The sequence below is a fragment of the Choristoneura fumiferana genome, chromosome 26 (genome assembly GCF_025370935.1).
Source record: "Choristoneura fumiferana chromosome 26, NRCan_CFum_1, whole genome shotgun sequence".
Taxonomy (NCBI): Eukaryota; Metazoa; Arthropoda; class Insecta; order Lepidoptera; family Tortricidae; genus Choristoneura; species Choristoneura fumiferana.
The window spans coordinates 663,926-687,016 of NC_133497.1; the positions used below are offsets into that span (position 1 = coordinate 663,926).

At 38.8% G+C, this 23,091-nt stretch overlaps 1 protein-coding gene across 1 annotated transcript; it reads left to right on the forward strand.

Annotated features, from left to right (window-relative positions):
- Nucleotides 1-5,928: 5,928 nt before the first annotated feature.
- On the forward strand, nt 5,929-23,030 carry Dhx15 (DEAH-box helicase 15). Its single transcript, XM_074108233.1, has 10 exons — nt 5,929-6,077; nt 7,493-7,620; nt 8,619-9,649; nt 10,441-10,562; nt 11,538-11,674; nt 12,272-12,409; nt 14,356-14,478; nt 15,607-15,706; nt 17,469-17,722; nt 19,082-23,030. The coding sequence occupies exons 1-10, from the start codon at nt 6,028-6,030 to the stop codon at nt 19,207-19,209; spliced, it is 2,211 nt and encodes a 736-aa protein (XP_073964334.1). The 5' UTR covers nt 5,929-6,027; the 3' UTR covers nt 19,210-23,030.
- Nucleotides 23,031-23,091: the final 61 nt, after the last annotated feature.

Genomic DNA, 23,091 nt, shown 5'->3' on the forward strand with positions numbered 1-23,091 from the left:
TAAAAAAAAAGTTTTGTTACGTCAAATTGCATAGTTCATAGTTAATTATGTTGCTCTTAGTGCTTATTAGGCATACCTATGCTAACCTTCAGCTTTAGCCATATCTTCACCTCCATTCTGGTCGATGCCAGAAGTGGGATCGAAAATGCTTTTAAGCGCGAAGATTGGTTTATGCTGATTCCTGATCCAGTCCGACATGTCAGTATTCACGTGTTCGTTATTGTCAGGAGAAGGTTTTTATGGAAGAAAACTTAGAAATATACACTGGGGCGAAGCCGCGGGCAACAGCTAGTATAGAATAATATTGAATAATATACTTATTATTGTATTTTTTCTACAGCAAAGACCTGTTTGACATTGGATAAACAGAACCATACTCTAACATCGACATGAAAATTATGATGCAGGTAAAGTATTATAAATATTCTTACTTCTTCTTCTAGGCTTACTGTAAATTTCAGGGCCAGATCTTGGGCAAACCAGGGTTCAGGGCCCTGGGCGCCAAATCCATGTTGTAAACCCTAGCTTCATTTATTTATTTCTCTCTGTCCAACGTCTGTCAAATTTTGAGGCACGTTCTAAGTCGTGTCACAGTACCTATTATGTGAATTACAGTGAATCCTATTATAGTTACACTAGCCTCTGGCCGCGACTTCGTTCGCGTTGGATCTGTTCATCAACGTCCTATAAGAACTGCATCTTTTGGAACAAAACGTTGCCAGTTACTTTTGATTACTCTTACTATACCTATACTGTAAAAATTACTTATATTATTTAAAACGTTACAGATAAAACTATCGACTATCTACTGAAAAAAAAAACAAGTGCGAAGAAATTGAAGCTTAATGAAAGTGAAATGGTATGGCCATCCCGCTTTTTTGCTGGACTTGGCGGGGGTACTACCGTACCCCCAGATAAGAAGACAGCTCTTGAAAGTGAAAAATTAAACTATGTCTTATGGCAAGATAAGATAAATGAACGGAGTTACTTCGAAAAATTGGCGCAGTACATATCAGAATTTTTTGAAACTACATATTTGTACCCAGATGCAATCGTCAAATCGCCTATCTTTGACGAAATGTCAATTTCACTACATGTGTACATTTTTATGTTTATGACACAGACGATCTTGGGTTCAAAAATTATACTAACAATGAGAAGACTGCAAGTTTCGCTAACCACGTTTTACCTCTTAAGGATGTATTTTTTTTAAGGATTTTTATTTTTAAGAATATAGCAGAGAGCATACTAGCACGCTCCTATTAAGACCTTAAACAGTATAAGGATTATTATTGGCTTAAAATACTCGTTGTAGTCATTCGAGGTAATGAATATTCGATTAAATGAAAAAATAGGAAACATTGACTTTTTTAACTGATATTTGATTAAAAGTTAGTCGACATTTCAAGGGAAAACCAGCTGGGGTATTAAATTTACTCACGATCCTTTCGATACCTTGAGGTTTAAAGGGCGTACAGGCACTCTCTGTCTATGGCATCTTACACAGTAGTACTTAGTTGTTTTAGTCCCTAAACACATTTATTTTCAAAATTTAGAATATAAAGAACAAAAAAAACATTGTTTAATCATCCAGGCAGTAAGCATAGAGTATGTTAAAAAACACCGCAGTGGCAGACACATATTTTTACACTCCCTTTATTGCTTCGGAAAAAAAACCTAAGGCATACGGCGTAAAAGCTGTGATTTAGACATAGACACAGGCTACTTTTAACTCCGGAAAAATGCACAGTTCCCGAGGGAATAGCGCGCGATAACCGAATTCCACGCAGGCGAAGCCTCGGGCAAAAGCTAGTACCTATATAAACTTGGTGCAAACACAAGAATTTAACATTGACATCCTGATAGTCCGGCAAGATCGTCTCCGCAAGACGGAACTCCTCAACAGCACAGTCAACAGTTAATGGCAGCGACTTGAAATTTGATACGGAAATGTAGTTTGCATGACAATGCCAGTACAGTCAACAAAAATACTAGTATTCGAAAAGAAATTTTTCCCAAAAACTTATTCAACTGCCCTTTACGAGCACCAAATAGCTCACCGTAAATTTTGTTTTGTTTAGACGGTCTTATGTAATCAAAAATACAATATCCGTTTTTACTCAAGTTAAACTTTCTTATACGACGCATTCAACCCAAGCTTACTAGAGACCCAAACTTACCCTTAAATTGACAAAATTTAAAACAGTTCATGATTCAAGCCTCGTCGGTACCTAATAGTCCAAAAAATTCTACATTCAAAAAAATACAAAAAGATAGTCTAACAACTGGTAGCATGGTGTACGGTTGTGTCACTCTGAAGATGAGCTCTGTTTGAGTTCGAAACGCGTCAGTGTAGTGTGGTGGTGGTGATAGATGGGTTTGTGTGATTTGTGTGTGTTCTTACAGTGTGGAGGTGGAGGAACTGCATGAACACGCATATTTTGCATAAGCTTAGCTATTGTAAGGTCGCGGGTGAGCAAGGAAATTATTTTAGTTCATTGATATGGACCTCCGCAAAGTAACGCCTGATTCAATAAATTATTCAAAAAGATAGTCTTGAATAATGGGTCTCGTGTGGCACACTGCCAATTTGATTCAATCCTTGTGTCTTCACCAGGGCATATAGCGCACGTAAGTTTTAGAACTGCATAAATAAGACACTATTATAGATTATTTTTGTTCAAGCTCTCCAAGCAAGAAAATTATTACCAACTATTATCTTTTTTAAGACTTATTCGAGAAATTATTATTAAAATAGATACTGGAAATAAATTCGACATCCTCAATTTATACGACGATACCAAACTTGCCTTAGTAGCCAGCTACAAATGTAGGTACAGATTTTTAGGGTCCTGTACCTACCTCAAAAGGAAAAAAACGAAACTTTTAGGATCACATTGAGAACTTTGTTGTCCGTCCGTCCGTCTGTCTGTTAAATCCATAGGGGTAGCTATAGAGGTATCTGGGGAATGCGTAGAGGTATAGAGTTGAAATTAAAACCATACACTAAGGTCTTGAGTCTCTTGAAGCTGTGAAAAATCGAACTTCTAGTCAACGAAATCAAAAGAAATAGTCATTAAAAAAGGTGTTTCCATATTAATTGCCTTAATCAAGAAACTTATAGGGTACTTCCGGGTGTCCTAGAAACTGGAAATTTTGTATGAAGGTATCTCTTATAGCAATAAGAAAAACTCTAAAAATATTTTTTTTTATGTCTGTCAATAAACCATCTAAAAGTGACCCCACATTGCGTACATTTTGCTTAGGAGCGGGGCTCTGCTAACACTGGATATTCATAAATACCTACAAACCTATGTGCCCGAGTCCTACTCGCACTTGGCCGTTTTTTTTTTAAATAAGGTGGATAGCCAGCTTCTTGCTCCCCACCTTTCTTGTGGCCCGCACCAAAATGCTCTGAAAATTACTTGAAGAAAAAATATGGTAAAGGCTAAGTAAGGCTAGTTGCTCTATGAAAAATTTAAGGGTCTTCCAGGCCAGTAGACCTCTCACTTTAAAAAAAATTAACTGGTTTATTATTAATAAGGATAACATTACAACATTTTCTAATTACTTAGTTAATAATCTTTATTATTTAAGATTTTACAACTAAGGAGTGCGAAGGGCGGGCGAGCCCTCATCTATAACTAAAATATAATGAAAATGGTCACACAGAGATAGCAACATGTGCATGAAAATAATTGTTTGCAGTCTCTTATCTTTTTTGATTAAAAATTAAGGAAAAAAATGCTGCTTCTGTGGAATCTCAGAGAATATTGGTCTGCCCCTTGAATTAATGTAAAACACATACTAAAAGCCTTTAAGAGTCAGCTAAACGATCATGTGTTTTGCGGGTGGGCTGTTTGCAAAAGTTTGGAAAGGATGTAGTGCAATGTGTAAAAATAAGCTTTTATGTAATTAACAAAAATACATAAAAACTTGTTTTTGCTATCCGTCGTATGACTTAAAAGCTTATTTTTGTGAAATGCAGGACAGATCCTGGCTGTGCATTTTATAATTGTTAATGCCATTTTAAAAACGTTAAGGACGGAATTAAGACATTGATACAAGTTTTTGTTGATTTGTTATTCATGCAATGTGAGAGCCATAAAGAGTAGTAACGAGTTCGTAGTAGAAGCAGATTATAACTGTATGTCTTGGAAGGTTAATAATAATATAGAATAACGACTCTACTTCCTATTTCCTTTGAAAAATAGACTACAAAATACACTAATGAAATTGGTTGGGGGTTGAGGCGCTATCTAATGCCTAAGTTTAGGTACCATTTGTTTGAATTTAATTTGAATTTGTAAACTCGTTAACTAACCTTAGCTATAAGTCTATGAAATGTAATCTAATACTAACAATTTTATCCAAGTTGATCGGAAAATAAATCTATTATTATTATGAGAATAAAAACAGATAAAGTGATTGTATAGATACAATGCCATTGTGAATGCAGGCAAATCGATGAGATCACTTAAAAAAACTAGGAACCACAAATTGTATTGTAAAACTCTTTATTGTACGTACATAAAACACACTAGGATACTAAAATGTACGAAAAAACTCGTTCCTTAGAGGATATCTTCCAGTTAACCTTTGAACAATTGACAGATTGACAAATTATTGTATTATAATTAGATCTATCTATACAATAAACGAAAATGAAAATTGTGGTGTTATATTGTCTTTTTTTAATTTATGATATTGCCACTAACCTTAGGTACCTAACCTACTCGTTGTTCGAGCAATGCCTTAAAAGCATTTTTGTCTTTAATTACAAACTAAAATCAATTTAAACAGTAAAAAATACTCATGTGAAATATCCACGTTTAATTCATTACTGTAACTTTCTCGTGATCCTGTGATAGATATATAATATTATCATGATTAAGTGTGCTTGGTGTCTTTATCATAAAAACATTCTATGTCGAATCGCAATAAAGCAGACCGTCTACTATGGCTGGATACATGTTTATTATAATAATAATTTATCTCATATTAAATGATATTGTAACGTATAACTCACGTCTTAAACCGAGTTCAGCTCGACATGTTTCGGGCTATTTCCCCGGGTGCGGGTGTACGTGTTGCGGCAGCCGCCGAGTCGCGTGCTCCTGAGAAGAAGGGCTACGAAATAGCCCGAAACATGTCGAGCTAAACTCGGTTTAAGACGTGAGTTATCCGTTACAATATCATTTAATATGAGTGAGTCACGGTAGTTTAATGTTCAAATAATTTCTTCTTGTGGATAGGCCGCACTACGGCTAAGCCGCCGCGGTTTTTAACCGCGTGACTTTGTGAATCAAGTAAACTAATGCAAGCGGCCGCACTGGCTGCTTTAAGTTTACTTGATTCACAAAGTCACCGCGACAGTTTAACCGTAGTGCGGCCTGCCTACCTAACTCTTTATTGGGAACAGTAACAAATTGGTAGGCACAACACAAAATATGTAAATCGATGTCACCCGCAAAAGTTGAAACTGCTTTACAACAGTAGCAACGCTGCCCTCCGTACACAAAAAGATTAAGTTCCAAAACCAATAGGTACAAAACTAACAAAAATTTAATTACACCAAAGAAATGAAGAAAAGGAAATAAAAAAAATATTAAGTTCAGCTTAGATCTGCAAGAAAAATCGTGCAAGTTGTATTACAATGCGCCACTCGGCTGACCAAGTGAAGTGACCACCATAAACTTGTTTGCTTTCCGGCCTCGCGATGTAATGCAACTTGCGCAATTTTTCTTACAGGTCTAAACTGGGCTTTATGGACGTCAAGCTTGTTGTGTGCGTGCATGTGCATGTGTGTGTTATGTCAGAATTAGTTCTTTCATTACGCCACCAGTTAGCGCTTGTTACCATACATGCAAATTTGGCCATAGAGTTGCCACTCTTTTCCTACATAGGTACTTATACTCTTTGGTGTGTCGGTCGCCATTTTGTTAGCTTCTCTCAGTATTTTATTATCGAAATATTTAAAATAATACTGCAATTGTAGGAGCCTGTGTTAAATGTGTATGTTTTAAAATGTCAAAGCGACGAATTGAAGTAATGGATCCTTTTATAAAGAAGAAAAGGTTAGTAACACGTTTATTTTTGTGGGCCATGCTCGATTATTTCCTTATATTTAATAAATTAACATAATATTCCTTCAATGCATTATAATATAGTTAAATAAACCTCATTGCGCCGCTAGTCTTTTTTAACCAACGTTTATTTTGCATTCAATAGAGAAATTGTTTGTTAGCGTGTCTAGATTTTGTCGTACCTTTTTTTGGCCGGCATGTACGGAAACAATTACTATAAATTTAGTTATGGGCATGAATATCGTATTCATTTCAATAGGCAAGCCTATTAATTAAATAGCAAGAAGAAGATACTCAAGTTTTTTTTAATTTGTGATGTATTGATTTCTTTCTTTTGTTGAATAATGTTGAATGCCGTTTTAATTTGTGGCCTTCTAACTTCATCCTTTGACGCAGTTAGAAAAATTCAAGTGTCCTCATAACAGTCCTGTACAGATTTTTGCATTAGAGCTCTAGTTTATTACGTAAATACATACTAGCTTATTACCTTGAGGCTTAATTTTGCACTCAGTTCCCTAAAATTCCCAGCCCTTCTATGAATCTACAAGTTTTGAGTGACAGACTGACAGACAAAGTACAGTCTAAACCACTGGACTTGAAATTTGGCAGACATTGCTTGAGGATTGTAGATGATGATGATGTTGAGGCATACTAAGGAAGGACTGTTCTAGAGGTCGCATTGGGGCTCAATTTTGAAGGGGCACCAAATTCCATGTAACCTAGCCTTATTTATTTTATTACAAATTGCAAGGTTGAGCAAATTCACAAGGAGGCAACTTAACAATAAATACTAATATAAATTATGAGTACAATAAATAAGAGTATAATCATTATACCTTATAGATGGAAATGTAAATAACCACACTCATGTATGCTTGTTAAACTTAGCACTTAGCTACTTACTTGCAGGAAACAGATTGTTATAACATACTATTTTTTATAATTCATGAGCTGGCGTGTCTGGTGTGAATGTTTCCACTATGTTGACAAAGATTTTTGAACATAATGGATAGCTGTTATTGGCCTGTTATGATGTAACCATGTTGTATGTTCCTTGTATTACATTTATGACTGTCGTTATTCTGAATATAAACAAATAAATAAATAAAAATAATAATAACTGAGAGCTAGCCAATTTTATGTTCTATCACAGAATGAAAGCCAAAGGATATAAGAAGCAAATCTCTTCCATTCTAAGGGCCTTAACCACTTGCATGCTTTTGGCAACTCTAGTCGCCTGTCAACACTCTTATTCTGATAATGAATAGAGTTCAACTCAAAATTCAAAGCATGTGAGTGGTTAATCGCCTTTTATGACACCACAGGGAGAGGCAGGGAGAGGGTTCCATCCTATACTAAAACCTCTTAACATAGATGTCTGAAATATTGCTATTTATAATTTCCAGAGAAGAAAAGGCAGCAGCTGCTGCCGCCAAGGGTGGAGGCAGCGGGGAGACCTCGGACAGCAGTGCCACACTTGGCACGGCCATGCCACCCACTGCCACCAGCACGCCCGGAGTTAATCCTCTCACAGGTATTTTGATACAATTTATATGCCGAGAGTTGATTAAATAACTTTTTTTCTGACTGTAATTCTGTTGAGTGTACTTGACATTCTTAATTAATACCACAATTGGGACTTAAATAAATAATTGCTTTTAAATATATACAAAACCTTGTGGTAAAAGTGATAAAAAGTCAGATAATCTTTGTTGTTGGATCCAATAGAAAGTTTTGATGTAGTTACAAAATTACAATTTTTTCCTCACAAAATTTCGTGACTTTTCCTGACGTCAAGAAATTTTGGATGTTTTATGTAGTTTATGTTTTATGATTTCGTCCTTAGGGTTAATAATTTCTTAACAAAACTGATTTCTTGTCAATTTCGTGATGGGACAACTTTTTGAGAAATATTCAGCTATGAGTTTGTTATCGCTATCCTGCTAAACTATGCAATTTTCCGCTTCTTTTTTGTCATTTTTAGATTGACAAAAGAAAAAATACGTGCTCTTTCTGATAATTTAATTGACAGACGAAATAGAATGATATCTTCCCAGGAATCTACTCGATTCAGGGTCCTCTCACTCTCACTTTAGTGATCATATTAACTTGAGTTTTTCTATGAATTATGTAGTTCAGATGACAATGCAACAGCCAACAAAAAAAAAACGGCCAAATGCGAGTCGGACTCGCGCACGAAGGGTTCCGTACCATTATCTATTCTATACAATATTAGATATTAGCAAAAAACCGGCGAAAAAAAACAAGTTTGTTGTTTGCGAGCCCCCCTGAAATATTTATTTTATTCTGTTTTTAGTATTTGTTGTTATAGCGACCACAGTAATACATAATCTGTGAAAATTTCAAGCGTCTAACTATTACGACTCAAGAGATAGAGCCCTGTGACAGACGGACAGACAGACAGACAGGGGAGTCTCAGTAATAGGGTTCTGTTGGCACCCTTTAGAACAAAAACTTATGTGTGTTCTGTTCTACCTACTTGTATCTCATACCGATTTATTCTCTTCGCAGGTCTCCCACACTCCGTGCGCTACCACGAACTCCTGCGCCGTCGACTCGGCCTCCCCGTCTGGGAATACAAGAACGACTTCATGCGTCTGCTCAACACCCACCAATGTGTGGTGCTAGTCGGTGAGACTGGCTCCGGAAAGACCACACAGATACCCCAGTGGAGCGTCGAGTTCGCAGCAGTCACTGCTGGCAAATCCAAAGGCGTGGCTTGCACGCAACCCAGGAGAGTAGCGGCCATGTCAGTAGCACAAAGAGTAGCTGAAGAGATGGATGTGGTACTTGGACAACAAGTAGGTTACAGCATTCGTTTCGAGGACTGCTCCGGGCCACACACTCTACTTAAATACATGACGGACGGTATGTTGCTGCGAGAAGCCATGTCCGATCCTATGCTAGAACAATACAGGGTTATACTCCTCGATGAGGCTCATGAAAGGACTCTAGCTACTGATATCCTGATGGGCGTGCTGAAGGAGGTTATTAAACAGAGGCCAGATCTGAAGCTAGTTATCATGTCAGCTACTTTAGATGCGGGTAAATTCCAGCAGTACTTTGACAATGCGCCTCTCATGAATGTCCCGGGTCGTACTCATCCTGTAGAGATATTCTATACGCCGCAACCGGAGAGGGACTATCTAGAAGCAGCTATCCGTACAGTAGTACAGATACATATATGCGAAGAGATTTCAGGGGATATATTGCTCTTCCTAACTGGTCAGGAAGAGATAGAGGATGCGTGTAAGAGGATTAAGAGGGAGATAGATAATCTTGGGCCTGATGCTGGTGAATTGAAGTGTATACCGTTGTATTCTACGCTGCCACCAAACTTGCAGCAGAGGATTTTCGAGCCGGCTCCCCCGAACAGGTCGAACGGAGCTATAGGGAGAAAGGTGGTTGTGTCCACGAATATTGCGGAGACTTCGCTTACTATTGACGGGGTGGTGTTCGTGATTGATCCAGGGTTTGCCAAGCAGAAAGTGTACAATCCTCGTATTAGAGTGGAGTCGCTGCTGGTGTCTCCTATCAGTAAGGTAAGCCGACTTTTTTAAATTTGTTCCGTTTATTTCCCTTCTGTTGATTCAGATATTTGTATGAGTCCTTTCAATAAACTGTAGCTTCTAACCTGCTATCAGGCATGCAATTCATGCAAGACAAATATGTCTGTGCGATACATTATGTATTTTCAAGCAGGAAATCAGCATTCTCTATTTAAACATCAATCTACATACCACACAATGAAACAATCCAGATTAGTTTCCAAAGTTAAAGTCAAAATATCTTTATTCAATTTAGACTATGACTGTTAAAAATCCCCTTATGAACAGCTCATTCTCAGTTCACATAATTCTCATCTCACCATACACACAGCTGACCACATTATCAGTTCTCCACATTCTCAGCTCGCCTAATTCTTATGTCACCATGCTCTCAGCTGACCATATTATCAATTCACCACATTCTCAGTTCACCTAATTCTCATCCAATAATCCAATAATAATTGTGCATCCATGTCTCAGTTTGTATTTTCGACACTTAATTCTCATCTCAGCACATTCTCAGCTCACCACATTCTCACCAAATTCTCATCTCACCACATTCTCAGCTCACCTAATTCTTATCTCACCACATTCTCAGCTCACCAAATTCTCATCTCACCACATTCTCAGCTCACCAAATTCTCATCTCACCACATTCTCAGCTCACCTAATTCTTATCTCACCACATTCTCAGCTCACCAAATTCTCATCCCACATACATAATTTCAAACGCATTACGATTATGACCCAGTAAAACTGATTTATCACCAACTTAATGTTTCCAGGCGTCAGCGCAGCAGCGGGCGGGGCGCGCCGGCCGGACGCGGCCGGGCAAATGCTTCCGTCTATACACAGAGAAGGCGTATAAGAATGAGATGCAAGAGAATACCTATCCGGAGATTCTGAGGTGACTTGGTCGAGGGTTCGAACCCCGGTTGACCTTTTTATTAGTTGGCTAGTTTGTAATAGCCAGGTTTTATAATTTGGCTTGTTTGAACGAAACCTTAACCGAATTTCGGTCGAAAACGGTAGCCAGATTACGAAATTCACGTTATAATCATGGTAGGTAGGTGTCTGACCGAAATTAGTAACCGAAACCGTATACGGCTTCGGGTTTTATTTCGGTCAAAAATCAGTAGACAGGTAGCGAAACTCGGGTTAATGACGTGCCTGGTGTCGGTAGCGAGAGGCCATAACGTGTTGATGTTCACGATTGCATAAAGTTTCTCTTTCTACCTTCGCATATATCATGTGACAGAAAGAACTGGTGGAAGCGATTGAGGTTCAAGAGTCTTAGGACAATAAGGCTGCAGGTTTTATGTCGAACCGGTAGACAGGTTAGGTTGGAAAATTTCGGTCAACAAACCCAAGCCAGAACCATTACTGAAGTTATATACATGGTAGGTATCTCACCGAAATTAGTAACCGATAACGAAAATTTCGGTCAACACCGCTAGCTGGTGTTTGACTATAATTAGTAACTGAAATTGGAAATATCCTTCAGAATCGGTAGCTAAGGTATTTATTACCCAAGGTGGGTGTCTGACCGAAACTACTAGCCGAAATCAAATTTATGTCGAAACTGGTAGCCAGGTTACGTAACTTAGGCAAGTTATACCCAAGACCGGTGCCTGACCGAAACTAGTAACCGAAAACGAATTTCAATTTTAATTTCGGTCGTAACCGAGACCGAAGTTCAATTTGAGGGCGATTCTAATGCATATTTTGTAAATTTACGTTGATTTCCCGTTGCAGTAAAATAATAAAGTGCCATTGCAATAAAAAATAATAAATAAATAAATCTTGTAAAAGCATAGTATTTAGTATTAGCCGCCTGTCGTAGGCACAGCCGCACTAACGCCCCCCGCATTGCCCGTTGCAGATCGAACTTAGGGTCTGTAGTTTTGCAGTTGAAAAAGCTCGGCATCGACGACCTCGTGCATTTCGACTTCATGGACCCCCCGGCGCCGGAGACCCTCATGCGGGCGCTCGAACTGCTCAACTACCTGGCCGCTTTGGGTGAGTACACACACAGACACACACACAGACAAATAGATGATCATCCCAGCCTGTATACGTCCCACTGCTGGGCACAGGCCTCCTCACAGCATGAGCGGGCCCACTGTGGATTGGGAACTTCACACACACCATTGAATGAGGGCTATCGTTTCTTGTCTTACTAGATGGCGCCACTGTTGCGTGAGGTTTTTAAGTGTGGCTTTCAAAGTCTGTTATTACGGGCGTGAAAACAAAAGTTACATTTAAATCATATTTAATACATCTTAAAACCGTACCATAAAAATATCGAGCATGCCACAGTGTTGCGTAGTTCCGTTTTGTTCGGAAAAAAGGGAGCACAAAGGTTTCCGAAAGACAAAACTGTCTCAAAACAGACATTTGTTGCCCCGTAACGCATATTTGCCATAATTAATTTCAATATTGCAAAATATTCACAAAATTATTCTATGTAATTATAAATAAACCCACATAGCTCACCCAAAAACTATGACATTAGACATTTCGGAGAGCTCTCGCTACACTAGCGCCTCTAGCGCCATTCACCCGTCAGTGTCAGGCACGTTATTAATAGTACGTCGGGCGGCGGCCGTGTTCCAGATGACGACGGCAACCTGACTGACCTGGGCGCCGTGATGGCGGAGTTCCCGCTCGACCCTCAACTGGCCAAGATGCTGATCGCGAGCTGCAACCACAACTGCTCCAACGAGATACTCTCCATCACGGCTATGCTGTCAGGTGAGGTTTGACTAACATTTACTACATAGAGTAGCTGGCCGACCTAGTTTTAAACTTGATAACCAGCGTTTTCCCAGAGATAAGACCAAGCTGAACCGATTTTTCATCCCCGAAAATATATATAAAGGTAAACCAAAAATATATGACTATTGTCAAGAGGGCGCTATTGTTCTTATTTATATGGCAATAGTTCAGTATAGTGGGAACAATGCTTTCTTTTTTCTTTGGCGACCTAAAATCTGAGGAGGAACGACCTTCTTTCGTAATTCACGTAATCGATGACTCCGATATAGTTTATTAATAACTATAATTACTGCTTATTTTTACCAGACTACAATGACATCTTGACTTGTCTACAACGTTTACCTGTTAGCTCTGATGTTAATTTGAAAAGGTTTTGTAGCAGAATAGTTTAATTCCCCGAGCGTTTTTTTTTCCAGTAGTTTATTATAAACATTATTTACAATGATCCGTTGTTGGCTATGAATCGTTTTGGGCATTTTTTGTTATTGTTCAAAGAAACCGTCGCAGTGACACTGAAAATCATTCAAATTATTGCCAGTGTAATGCAATTAAATTTCGCAACATGGCGAATAGTCATATATTTCAGGTCAGGCTTTAAGAATTGCTCGTTTTAAGGTATTAGATAAAAACTTTCTGAAACATGCTCGAAAATGCATGCGTGCCATTAACGTTACGAAATTAAGACAGGAAGTTTCTCGTTTATGGGTCCCTTCTTGGCCTTAAGCTACAAAAGAATGTTTAGCTACCTTTTCACTGGCAATGTCTTTAATTCGGGTTGCGTACTGGGATGGAAGAGATGAACAAAGTAGGTAGCTAATATTCTTTAATATCACACATGTACGTTATAGAAAAGTTCAGAAGGCGGGCTAACCAGGCGGGAGTCGGGGCGCGTTAGTAGGCGCGTAGCAAGTCAGGTGGTTGTGTGCCGACTGGCGTCCGTTGGCCGCGGGCCCCGCGTGGTTAGCTAAAATGCTGATCACACAATATGTGGCAGGGGTGTCTCCACAAATGTATGAAAATCCGTAACTGCCCGCTGCACGAACTTTTTAAATTTGCTTACTAACATTAAACTGAAAGGAAACAGCCAACCACCACTAGGCTCTGTAAACATGGACTACCCCAAACTCGTCCATAATCCCTTATTTCATGGCCTCTGCAGTAATGAACTATTGCCTCGGCACTAAAAACAACGTCCTTGGCAAGTGATCAAATCGGGGACGTTCTAAAGAAAGGTCGGGTCAGGAGTACTCTAAACCGACGTGCATGAAAAGATTGATGAATGTAGAGGAAGCGAGAGTTGTATGCCAGGATCGTAGCAAGTGGAAGGATGTAGTCTCGGCCTACCCCGTTGGGAAAGAGGCTTGATTTTATGCATGTACTAGCTTTTACCCGCGGCTTCGCACGCGTAAATCATTAAATACAGCAGTTGAATTTGATTCAATTGGGAATTCCCTTAAATTACATCGTTGTTTTCATTGACGTTAAATTAAAACACCCATGCCAAATTTCAGGACTCTAAACACAGCGGTTGTTATTTCGAGATTTTATCCCTATCCCGTGGGAATATCGGGATAAAAATTAAACTATGTGTTATTCCAGATATCCAGCTATCTGCATACCAAATTTCATGGCTAAGCCCAGCGGTTATTAGTTCGAGATTTTATCCCTATCCCGTGGGAATATCGGGATAAAAAGTATCCTATGTTTTAATCCAGGTTATAAACTAACTTTTTACCAAATTTCATCCAAATCCGTCCAGTCGTTTCAGCGTGAAGAAGTAACAAACATACTCACTCACTCACTCACTCACAAACTTTCACATTTATAATATTAGTAGGATAGGATTATGTATGTATTGGCAAGCTGTTCAAGCCGTTACTTGGAGAAAATAAATAATTTGTATTGTATTTGTTTATTTACAGTGCCACAATGCTTCGTGCGGCCGAACGAGGCGCGGAAGGCGGCGGATGAAGCGAAGATGCGTTTCGCGCACATCGACGGCGACCATCTAACGCTGCTCAACGTGTATCACGCCTTCAAACAGAGTAAGTCCATTTGGCTGTTGTGCTATGGAAGAGATTAGATCTAGCAGAAAAAAACTCCATATTAAGTTTCAGGAAACTTATAATTACTACATAGGGGCGAATATTATAAATGGAATTATTTTGCTTTGTAAATGTCTGAAAACGGCTGGTTACTTTTTGTGTATATTTAGATTACCTTTGGGAGACGGTTCATTTCATTGATAGAAACTACCTGGTGAAATGATAAATATGATGGCTTAAATGGTAGTATATCGGATAACTCACGTCTGAAATTCCAACTACCTGGTAATTAGGCAAAAAGAAACTTAAAGTTTTTTTTTTTTGTATGCATATAATAACTTCACAGTCATTGGTAAAGGTTCCATTATGCAATTTACAAACTAGATAAGTGAAATTGACGTGACACATAAGAGATATCATCTAACTCTCTTTAACATTCTGTGTGTGAGTGAATTAAAAACATTTAGTTGCGGACATTCAGAAAAACGTCATAAATTAAGAATCTTAACACTGTTTTATTGCGCATATTTAATTATCTTAATGCTTAGTTATCTTTTAAACAGTAACACTTGGCTACTAGTTTCTTGGAGAAATTAATTTAATTTATTACATAAAAAACAGGCATTTGACTTGTTGAATGTTCTTTTAAGCTGCGTTTCCATCAGAGATGTGCGAAGATGTGTTGGGAGGGATGTGTTTTTCATGAACCAATAGAAACGCTTCATTTACCTATCCTCACGCAGCACAGCTCTAGCCTCATAGTTAACGGAAATCAAAAATAACACGGTTTATTACGTAATATGATTGATTTTTTGGAGTCTTTTTGTATTTTTTATTTCAACTCCAAATTTGTAACTTTTACGGGTATCCCGTGAAACCATATCGTAAATACAAACTGAGACATGGATGCACAGAAAAAGCAGAAAAAGAGACCAACTGCTGGAGGTCCAGCGGTGGTGTGGGGGTTATAGCACGCAGCACGGAATGCTGAGTACCTGGATTCGATTCCCAGTGCTGGTCTCTTTTTCTGGTTTTTTCTGTGCATCCATGTCTCAGTTTGTATTTACTATATTACGTAATAGTAAAGTTTAAAGTTCAATTGTATAACATGTTTTGTCTTGTCCACAGATATGGAAGACCCCCACTGGTGCTACGACAACTTCATAAACTACAGATCGCTCAAGTCCGGCGACAATGTGCGCCAGCAGCTCAGCAGGATTATGGATAGGTTAGTGAAGTTGACTACTAAAAGGTTCCACCCTGGGTCATGATGAAAGGGCGGACGAGGGATGCAATATGGTGACGAAAGCATAACATGGATAAAACTTTTATTAAACTTCGATTAATATTTTTGTGTAAAAATGTATGGAAATTTGAGTGATGGTGATAATCTTTCTAATAATGGTGAAGTATCATATTACAAATACGTACCACTTACATCTGTAGATGTAAATAGGTAATTTTCTCCTGCATAAGTGGATAGTGAACTATAAAAGGAATGCACAATAAAATTATCCAACTATTTTTCAAGTATGTTCTTTTTTTTTTAAACCTATGAGGGCTATCGCGAATGAATTCGCCACTAGAGGCGCTAGTGTAGCGTGAGGTTTCCGAAATGTCAAATCTCATAGTTTTTGAGTGAGCTACGCGGGTTTATTTTTAATTAGAAAAAAATTGTGAATATTTTGTAATATCTGAAATTAATTATGGCAAATATGCGTTCCGGGTCAATGAATGTCTGTGTTTTGAGATAGTTTTGTCTTTCGGAAACCTTTGTCCTCCCTTTTTTCCGAACAAAACGGGGACTATGCAACACTGTGGCATGCTCAATATTTTTATGGTACGGTTTTAAGTTGTATTAAATATGATTTTAATCTAAACTTTGTTTTCACGCCCGTAATAACATACTTTGAAAGCCATACTTAAAAACCTCACGCAACAGTGCGCCATCTAGTGAGACAAAAAACGATAGCCCTCATTGTAGTCATATCCATATTAGGTATATTGTTAGACGTGATTTTGACGTAAATTGCATCCGTCGTCCGCCCACTGGCCATGATTTAATTTGTTCGACTGTACATAACTTCAGAGACCATTTAAGTAAGCCATCCTGGAAGAGTAGAAGCGGTTCGGCCATCAGTGGATACGAGGCCAGGATGGCGATTACTGGTCGAAGCTTGTATAGTGCTTTTCTCAAAAATGATGATGATGGTTGTTGATGGTGATGTTGATGATGGTTGGTAGTGATGGTGATTGTGATTGGTAGTGATGGTGACGATGATGATGGTTTATGGTGATGGTGATGATGATAATGATGACATGGACCCATTTCAAAATACTAGTTAAGAGCGTTTATACCTGCTGAGCTGGCAACGTTGCATTTTTGTTAGTTTTTCTTGATTATTCCTTAAAAATTGAATGAAAATTAAAAAATGTTGTCTGATAAAACACTTATATATAAGTTAATGAGCCTACTCCAATAATTATTTGGTACAAACTTTTATTTTCTTTAAAAACCGGTTATAAACATTAATTCGTTTATAAACATTAGTTCTTTCTACGTTTTTGATGATGTAATGGGAGAGCAATGCTTGGATTTTCTTTACGCGATTGAATCCGGAATACGGTAATTCGTCGTAGAACTAAAGTCACCGACATAGCTGGAAAAATATGCAAGTTGAAGTGGCAATGGGCGGGCCACATCGCTCGAAGAACAGATGACCGTTGGGGGAGAAAAGTCCTCGAGTGGCGACCACGAACCGGAAGACGAAGCGTTGGCAGGCCTCCCACCAGGTGGACTGACGGCATCGTGAGAGTTGCGGGAAACCGGATGCAAGTGGCGAGTTGTCGTTCATTGTGGCGTTCTAAGGGGGAGGCCTTTGTCCAGCAGTGGACGTCTTCCGGCTGATGATGATGATGATGATGAATGGAATTTTTGAGAAAATTAAATTGTAGCAACATCTTTATGACCATCTTTGTTCATTTCACAGGTTTAATCTAAAACGCACAAGCACAGAGTTCACCAGTAAAGATTACTACATAAACATACGGAAGGCTCTCGTCAACGGTTTCTTCATGCAGGTTGCACATTTGGAGCGGACGGGGCATTACCTCACAGTCAAGGACAATCAGATAGTGCAGCTGCATCCGTCTACATGCCTGGACCATAAGCCGGACTGGGTGATATACAATGAGTTTGTGCTGACAACTAAGAATTATATAAGGACTGTTACTGATATAAAGCGTGAGTATGGGTTGTTTTTATTAAAGAACCTAAAACCCACAGACCTTATATCGAGATAGACGAAAAGAGCTTCAAACTGTATGAGAACCTAGCGTGTCGAATTTTTCGTACCTACGATGACGTCACGAGCGAGATTTAGGGGCTGTTTCACCATCCATTGGTTAGCGTTAACCGACGGTTAAATGTGATGCCGTCTCCGTCTATTCGAACAAAACAAATAGAGACGGCATCACACCTAACCGCCAGTTAACACTAATCAATGGATGGTGAAACAGCCCCTTAGTGATGGGAAATCAAGACTGCGCGGTACCGATTCAAAGGCGTGCGTTTTTCAAAGCGCATCGCGTATTTAGGTTGGACAAAACTTTGACCGTGGATCAAACTTTTTACACGCAAGGTAGGTGAACTCTTAAGTTCTATCTCGATATAAGGTCTGTGCTAAAACCGGCATTCATTCACTGAAATGATCCCGCAGCCGACTCGGGCCAGACTTCTTTTACAAACTGACAATTGGCGATCGTTTTTCCCGCGTCCAGATCTCGGGCTCTGTCGAGCGCGCCACGCATGGCAACACCGGCGTTTCGTAGGTCAATGACCAATATTCATAAATTTCATAATTCTACATACTCAATACATCGTAAACTAAAACTAAGTTAAATTTGATTGACTGATATATAATTGTGAGTACAGTATGATTACTTTGAGTTAACACTTGACAGATGGGCGTGCCTTCAGTCAATTTTCAACTTTGAGGTCATACAAATAAAATTGTTTTTACATAATCTGTTAACGGTGGTGGTGGTATACTAAAAATGGCTTTATTTGTATGACGTCAAAGTTGAAAATTGTCTGAATGCACGCCCATCTGTCAAGTGTTAACTCGAATTAATCAAACTGTACATGAAGGGTTCCATACCTCCGTACAGTGTTTTAACAGTTCAGTAAAAAATCGCCGAAATGTTAGCACTAAAAGCGGAAACTTAGAAGTAGGTAAACATCCGAGCAGCATAGGGTCGCTCGCGTTGCCTAGCAACTGACGGCTGTCGCCTGTGCCGCCTAGCAACGCCTAACGATGCCTAGAAACAAAAAAAACGCTGACAAAAACACGTTTCTTGTATGATGACCCCTTTAATTTTCAACTTTATTTTATTTTTAGTATTTCTTGTTAATGCGGCCACAGTAATACATAAGCTGTCAAAATTTCAATTGTCTAACCATTACAGCTCAAGAGATAGAGCCCTGTGACAGACTGACAGACAGACAGACAGCGGAGTCTTAGTAATAGGGTCCCGTTGGCACCCTTTGTGTACGGAACCCTAAAAATGTATGACTTTACTAACAAGATTGTTTATATTACAGCGGAATGGCTACTAAAAATAGCACCCCAGTACTACGAGCTAAATAACTTCCCGGTGTGCGAGGCGCGGCGGCAGCTTGAGCTGCTGCAGGCCCGGCTGGACTCCAAACCCTACCAGGAGGGCTTCTAGCCGCCTGCCGGGGGGACCACGTTAGTACGGCGACATCTACCACCTACAGAAGTACAGAAGGGCTCTGCCAGGAGGACCACGTTAGCACGGCAAACACCTACCACCTACAGGGAGGCTTCTAGCCTGCCACCTGCCAGGAGGACCATGTTAGCGCGGCGGCAAACACCACTACCTACATGTTATAATTATAACCTATCATCCATCATCCAGCCTGGTCCATATAGACTCGCATAATTGTTGATGTCATAATTTTTAAAAGTCATAAGTTTGTCATATGTAACACTTTTTTTCTCTGAATTCATTAATTGTTCAGAATTGTTATAAAATGAACCTAACCTTACCTACAGAGTTCTACAGGGTGACCATTTAAAATTTTCTGAAAAATTTACGATTTCAGTGGGAAAAAAAATGTGACTAACAAAAATTATGCTACTAGATACGCGCCTTCCTAGCCAGCCTATATACGTCCCACTGTTGGGCATTAGCCTCAAAATGATTATTTAAAATTATGTTAAGGGCGTTTATACCTGCTGAGTTGGCAATGTTGCATTTTTGTTAGTTTTTCTCGATTATTCCATAAAAATTGAATGAAAATTAAAAATGTTGTCTGATAGAACACTTTCTTAATATATAAGTTAATGTGTCTACTCCAATAATTATTCGTTATAGACTTGTTTTCTTTAAAAACCGGTCATAATTCGTTTTTAAAGAATATAACAGTCTATCACGAATAATTATTGGAGTAGACACATTAACTTATATATTAAGAAAGTGTTCTATCAGACAACATTTTTAATTTTCATTCAATTTTTATGGAATAATCGAGAAAAACTAACAAAAATGCAACGTTGCCAGCTCAGCAGGTATGAACGCTCTTAATGATAGAAAAAAGGTGGATTTGAAACTGTAAACTTGACATTCCATGCTGTAACTGAGTGTTTTGTGAGAGGGGTTAGTTGGCGGTAGTATTGTGAAACGAAACTATCTCTTGGGTTTTAACACTTTGGCCCCAGTGGCACAACGTCTGTGACTTTAGTTCTAACTCCTATACCAGTGACACGTATTTGTGATTCCTGTTGGATATAGGCATAGCGTATAAGAGCTTAGTGGATCGTCCAGTGGCGTAGCAAGGTGGACAAGGGTCTCGGTGCATAGAGAAAGAATTGGGCCCTCACCCCCTCTTTCCACGTACATAGCTTGAACTTATATTGGCCTTCAAAATTGTAGATAGGAATAAGAATAAGTACAGTGAGTTGAACTTATTCCTAGTAGGCTCGAGGTTCGAGCTTGCTCACAATTATATTCGACTGGATGGCAAACGAGCAAGTGGCTCTCCTGATGGTAAGAGATCACCACCGCCCATAAACATCTGCGCGTTGCCAACCTAGAGGCCTAAGATGGGATACCTCAAGTGCCAGTTATTTCGCCGGCTGTCTTACTCTCCACGCCGAAACACAACAGAGCAAGCACTGCTGCTTCACGGCAGGATTAGCCAGCAAGATGGTGGTAGCAATCCGGGCGGACCTTGCACAAGGTCCTACCACCTGCAAACTTTTTTTTCTCTCTTTTTCTTTTATGCTCTTCTCTTTTCAAAGCTTAGGTTAGAGGGCCCCCTTGAGCTCCGGGGCTTGGTGCACTGTACCACGTGGCCATACGATAGCTAAGCCACTGGGATCGTCACAGTTCCGCTAAGCCCTTACGCTATGCCAGCCAAAGGTCAAAGTGAACAAACCTGCTGGGCATTTCGCCTTCCATCAAGCGAGATTAACGTAAGCCTATTTTTTATTAAGAAAAAAAACCTAAGAGGTACGAATACCGGCGCATAGGAGTAAGAATTTTTGATCTCAAACGTTGTGTTACTGGCACCGGAATGTGTTACGTATGTGACACGAATACGTGTCACTGGCATAGAAGTGACTGCTGTGGGATATGCGTAGGCATAGCGTGAGAGCTTAGTGAATCGTAGCCGTGGCCGAACGTGTAAAGTCAAAGTCAAAATATCTTTATTCAATTTAGTAATAGGGACGTTATTCGAGCGTTTGTTTTATTACATTTACGTGGGCATATTTTTTGTGACATGGTAGATTCTGTTACAGTTTCCAGGTTATCTAGTTGAAGTAGAGGACGTCGATAAAATAATCGAAAATTTCGTAAAATTCTACAGCTCATTCATAAAAAAATTGAGCACGAAAAAAACCAATATCAAGCACTATAAGCTTTATATTCTGTCCCTCTAATCTTTTTTAAAAGCTTTTATTTAACTTGCAATGTATCTTGTATGTGCGGGTCAAATCTTGCAAGTTAAATTTGATCCACTTCTAGTCGGATTGTCTTAAAATTTGGCAGGACGGAACTTTTTAATGGTTAATGGCATCGAGTTAACTGACCTCACGTCTCACGATACTAACGCCATCTAGCGATATTCCAACCCTCATTTAGCGAAATGGCTGCCAAAAGAAGAGCGAGAAAAAAAAGTACCCAAAGTACCTACTACTTGTCTGAAAGATTTGTAAAAAATCTAAACATCATGGGAACGAAAAATAATTTGACACTCGTTCAGAAAACCTCGGTAATTTGATGTTAATTTCAATTTTGTATCCTAAGAAGGGTTCTTCTTTTATTTTTGAGATAAACCATCTCAACCCTTAAAAAGTGGATTTTCAAAATGAACTAAACAATTGTCACTGGTAGCGATGGAAATAAGCAAATTCGGTCCTAACGTTATTTGAAATGTATTGTACATGTTTACTGTATGTATACATACAAGCAGTAAGCTGTATTAACGTGGTGTAAGGTATAAATATACACATGAAGCTGTTAATTTTATTTCAGGTTAATTTATCTGGCTACTAGATAATGCACATAAGGTTTCGATTTATGTAATAAAAAGCAAAATTACAATTTATTTATGTTTTTTTTTATGCAGCCGACACCAGGTGTATTTAGTGTATAGCACGCTAGACGAGTTGTCAGATTTTTGTTAGCTAAATATTACATTTTGTAAAGTGGTCAATGCGATTGACCACTTTACAAAATGGCCATTTACATAGTGACCACTTTGTAAAATTACTAGTGAAATGAAATTAAAAATTAAATTTAAATTAATTAAAATTAATAGTAAATATCATAAATCAATCGAGACCAAGTTTGGCCTAGTCCCAAAGTAAGCAAAGTTTGTGTTATGGTTACTTGGCAACGGATCTCACTAATATGAAATGTGAAAGTTTGTGAAGATGTATGAATGCTTGTTACTCAATCACGTCTAAACCGCTGAACTTTTAGATGAAATTCAGTTATACAGATAGGTTGAGTTCCGGGGAAGGACACAGAATAGTTTTATCCCGGAAAATTGCAGTTCCCGCGGGATAGATAAACGAATACTACGCGGACGGAGTTGCGGGCAACGGCTATTATTAAATAGATAATAACCACCCTAGACTCGAGAATGAACCACAATAATAATGATAGTACCCACTATACGATGGATGATCCTTGTCACATGAAGTAAACATTCATCTAAAATTATACTTCGTTTGTGTGATACTCTATATGAGATGTTATTGCAAGTGGAACAGATTTAAAACGACGACTTGTCGCCTCTGATGCCAAGTATAGATGATCTTCGCAATGTGGTCACTGCCGATCACGTAATTTGACATTTTTGTCGAGTGTTTTTGAAAGTGGACGCTCAATTTGCGGAGTGGTCATTGTGGATTAAAACGCTTATAATTGTATAGTTGGCAAGTATCTGGTACTCGCATGTAGACCTGAGTTTAGTATGTGTGACACCGGATCAAAATATACGTTGTATGTAAGGTTAATGTTGTTTTATTTTTACAAGTCACTCCTTTAATAAAAAAACGTGTCGGTAAATCGATTAAT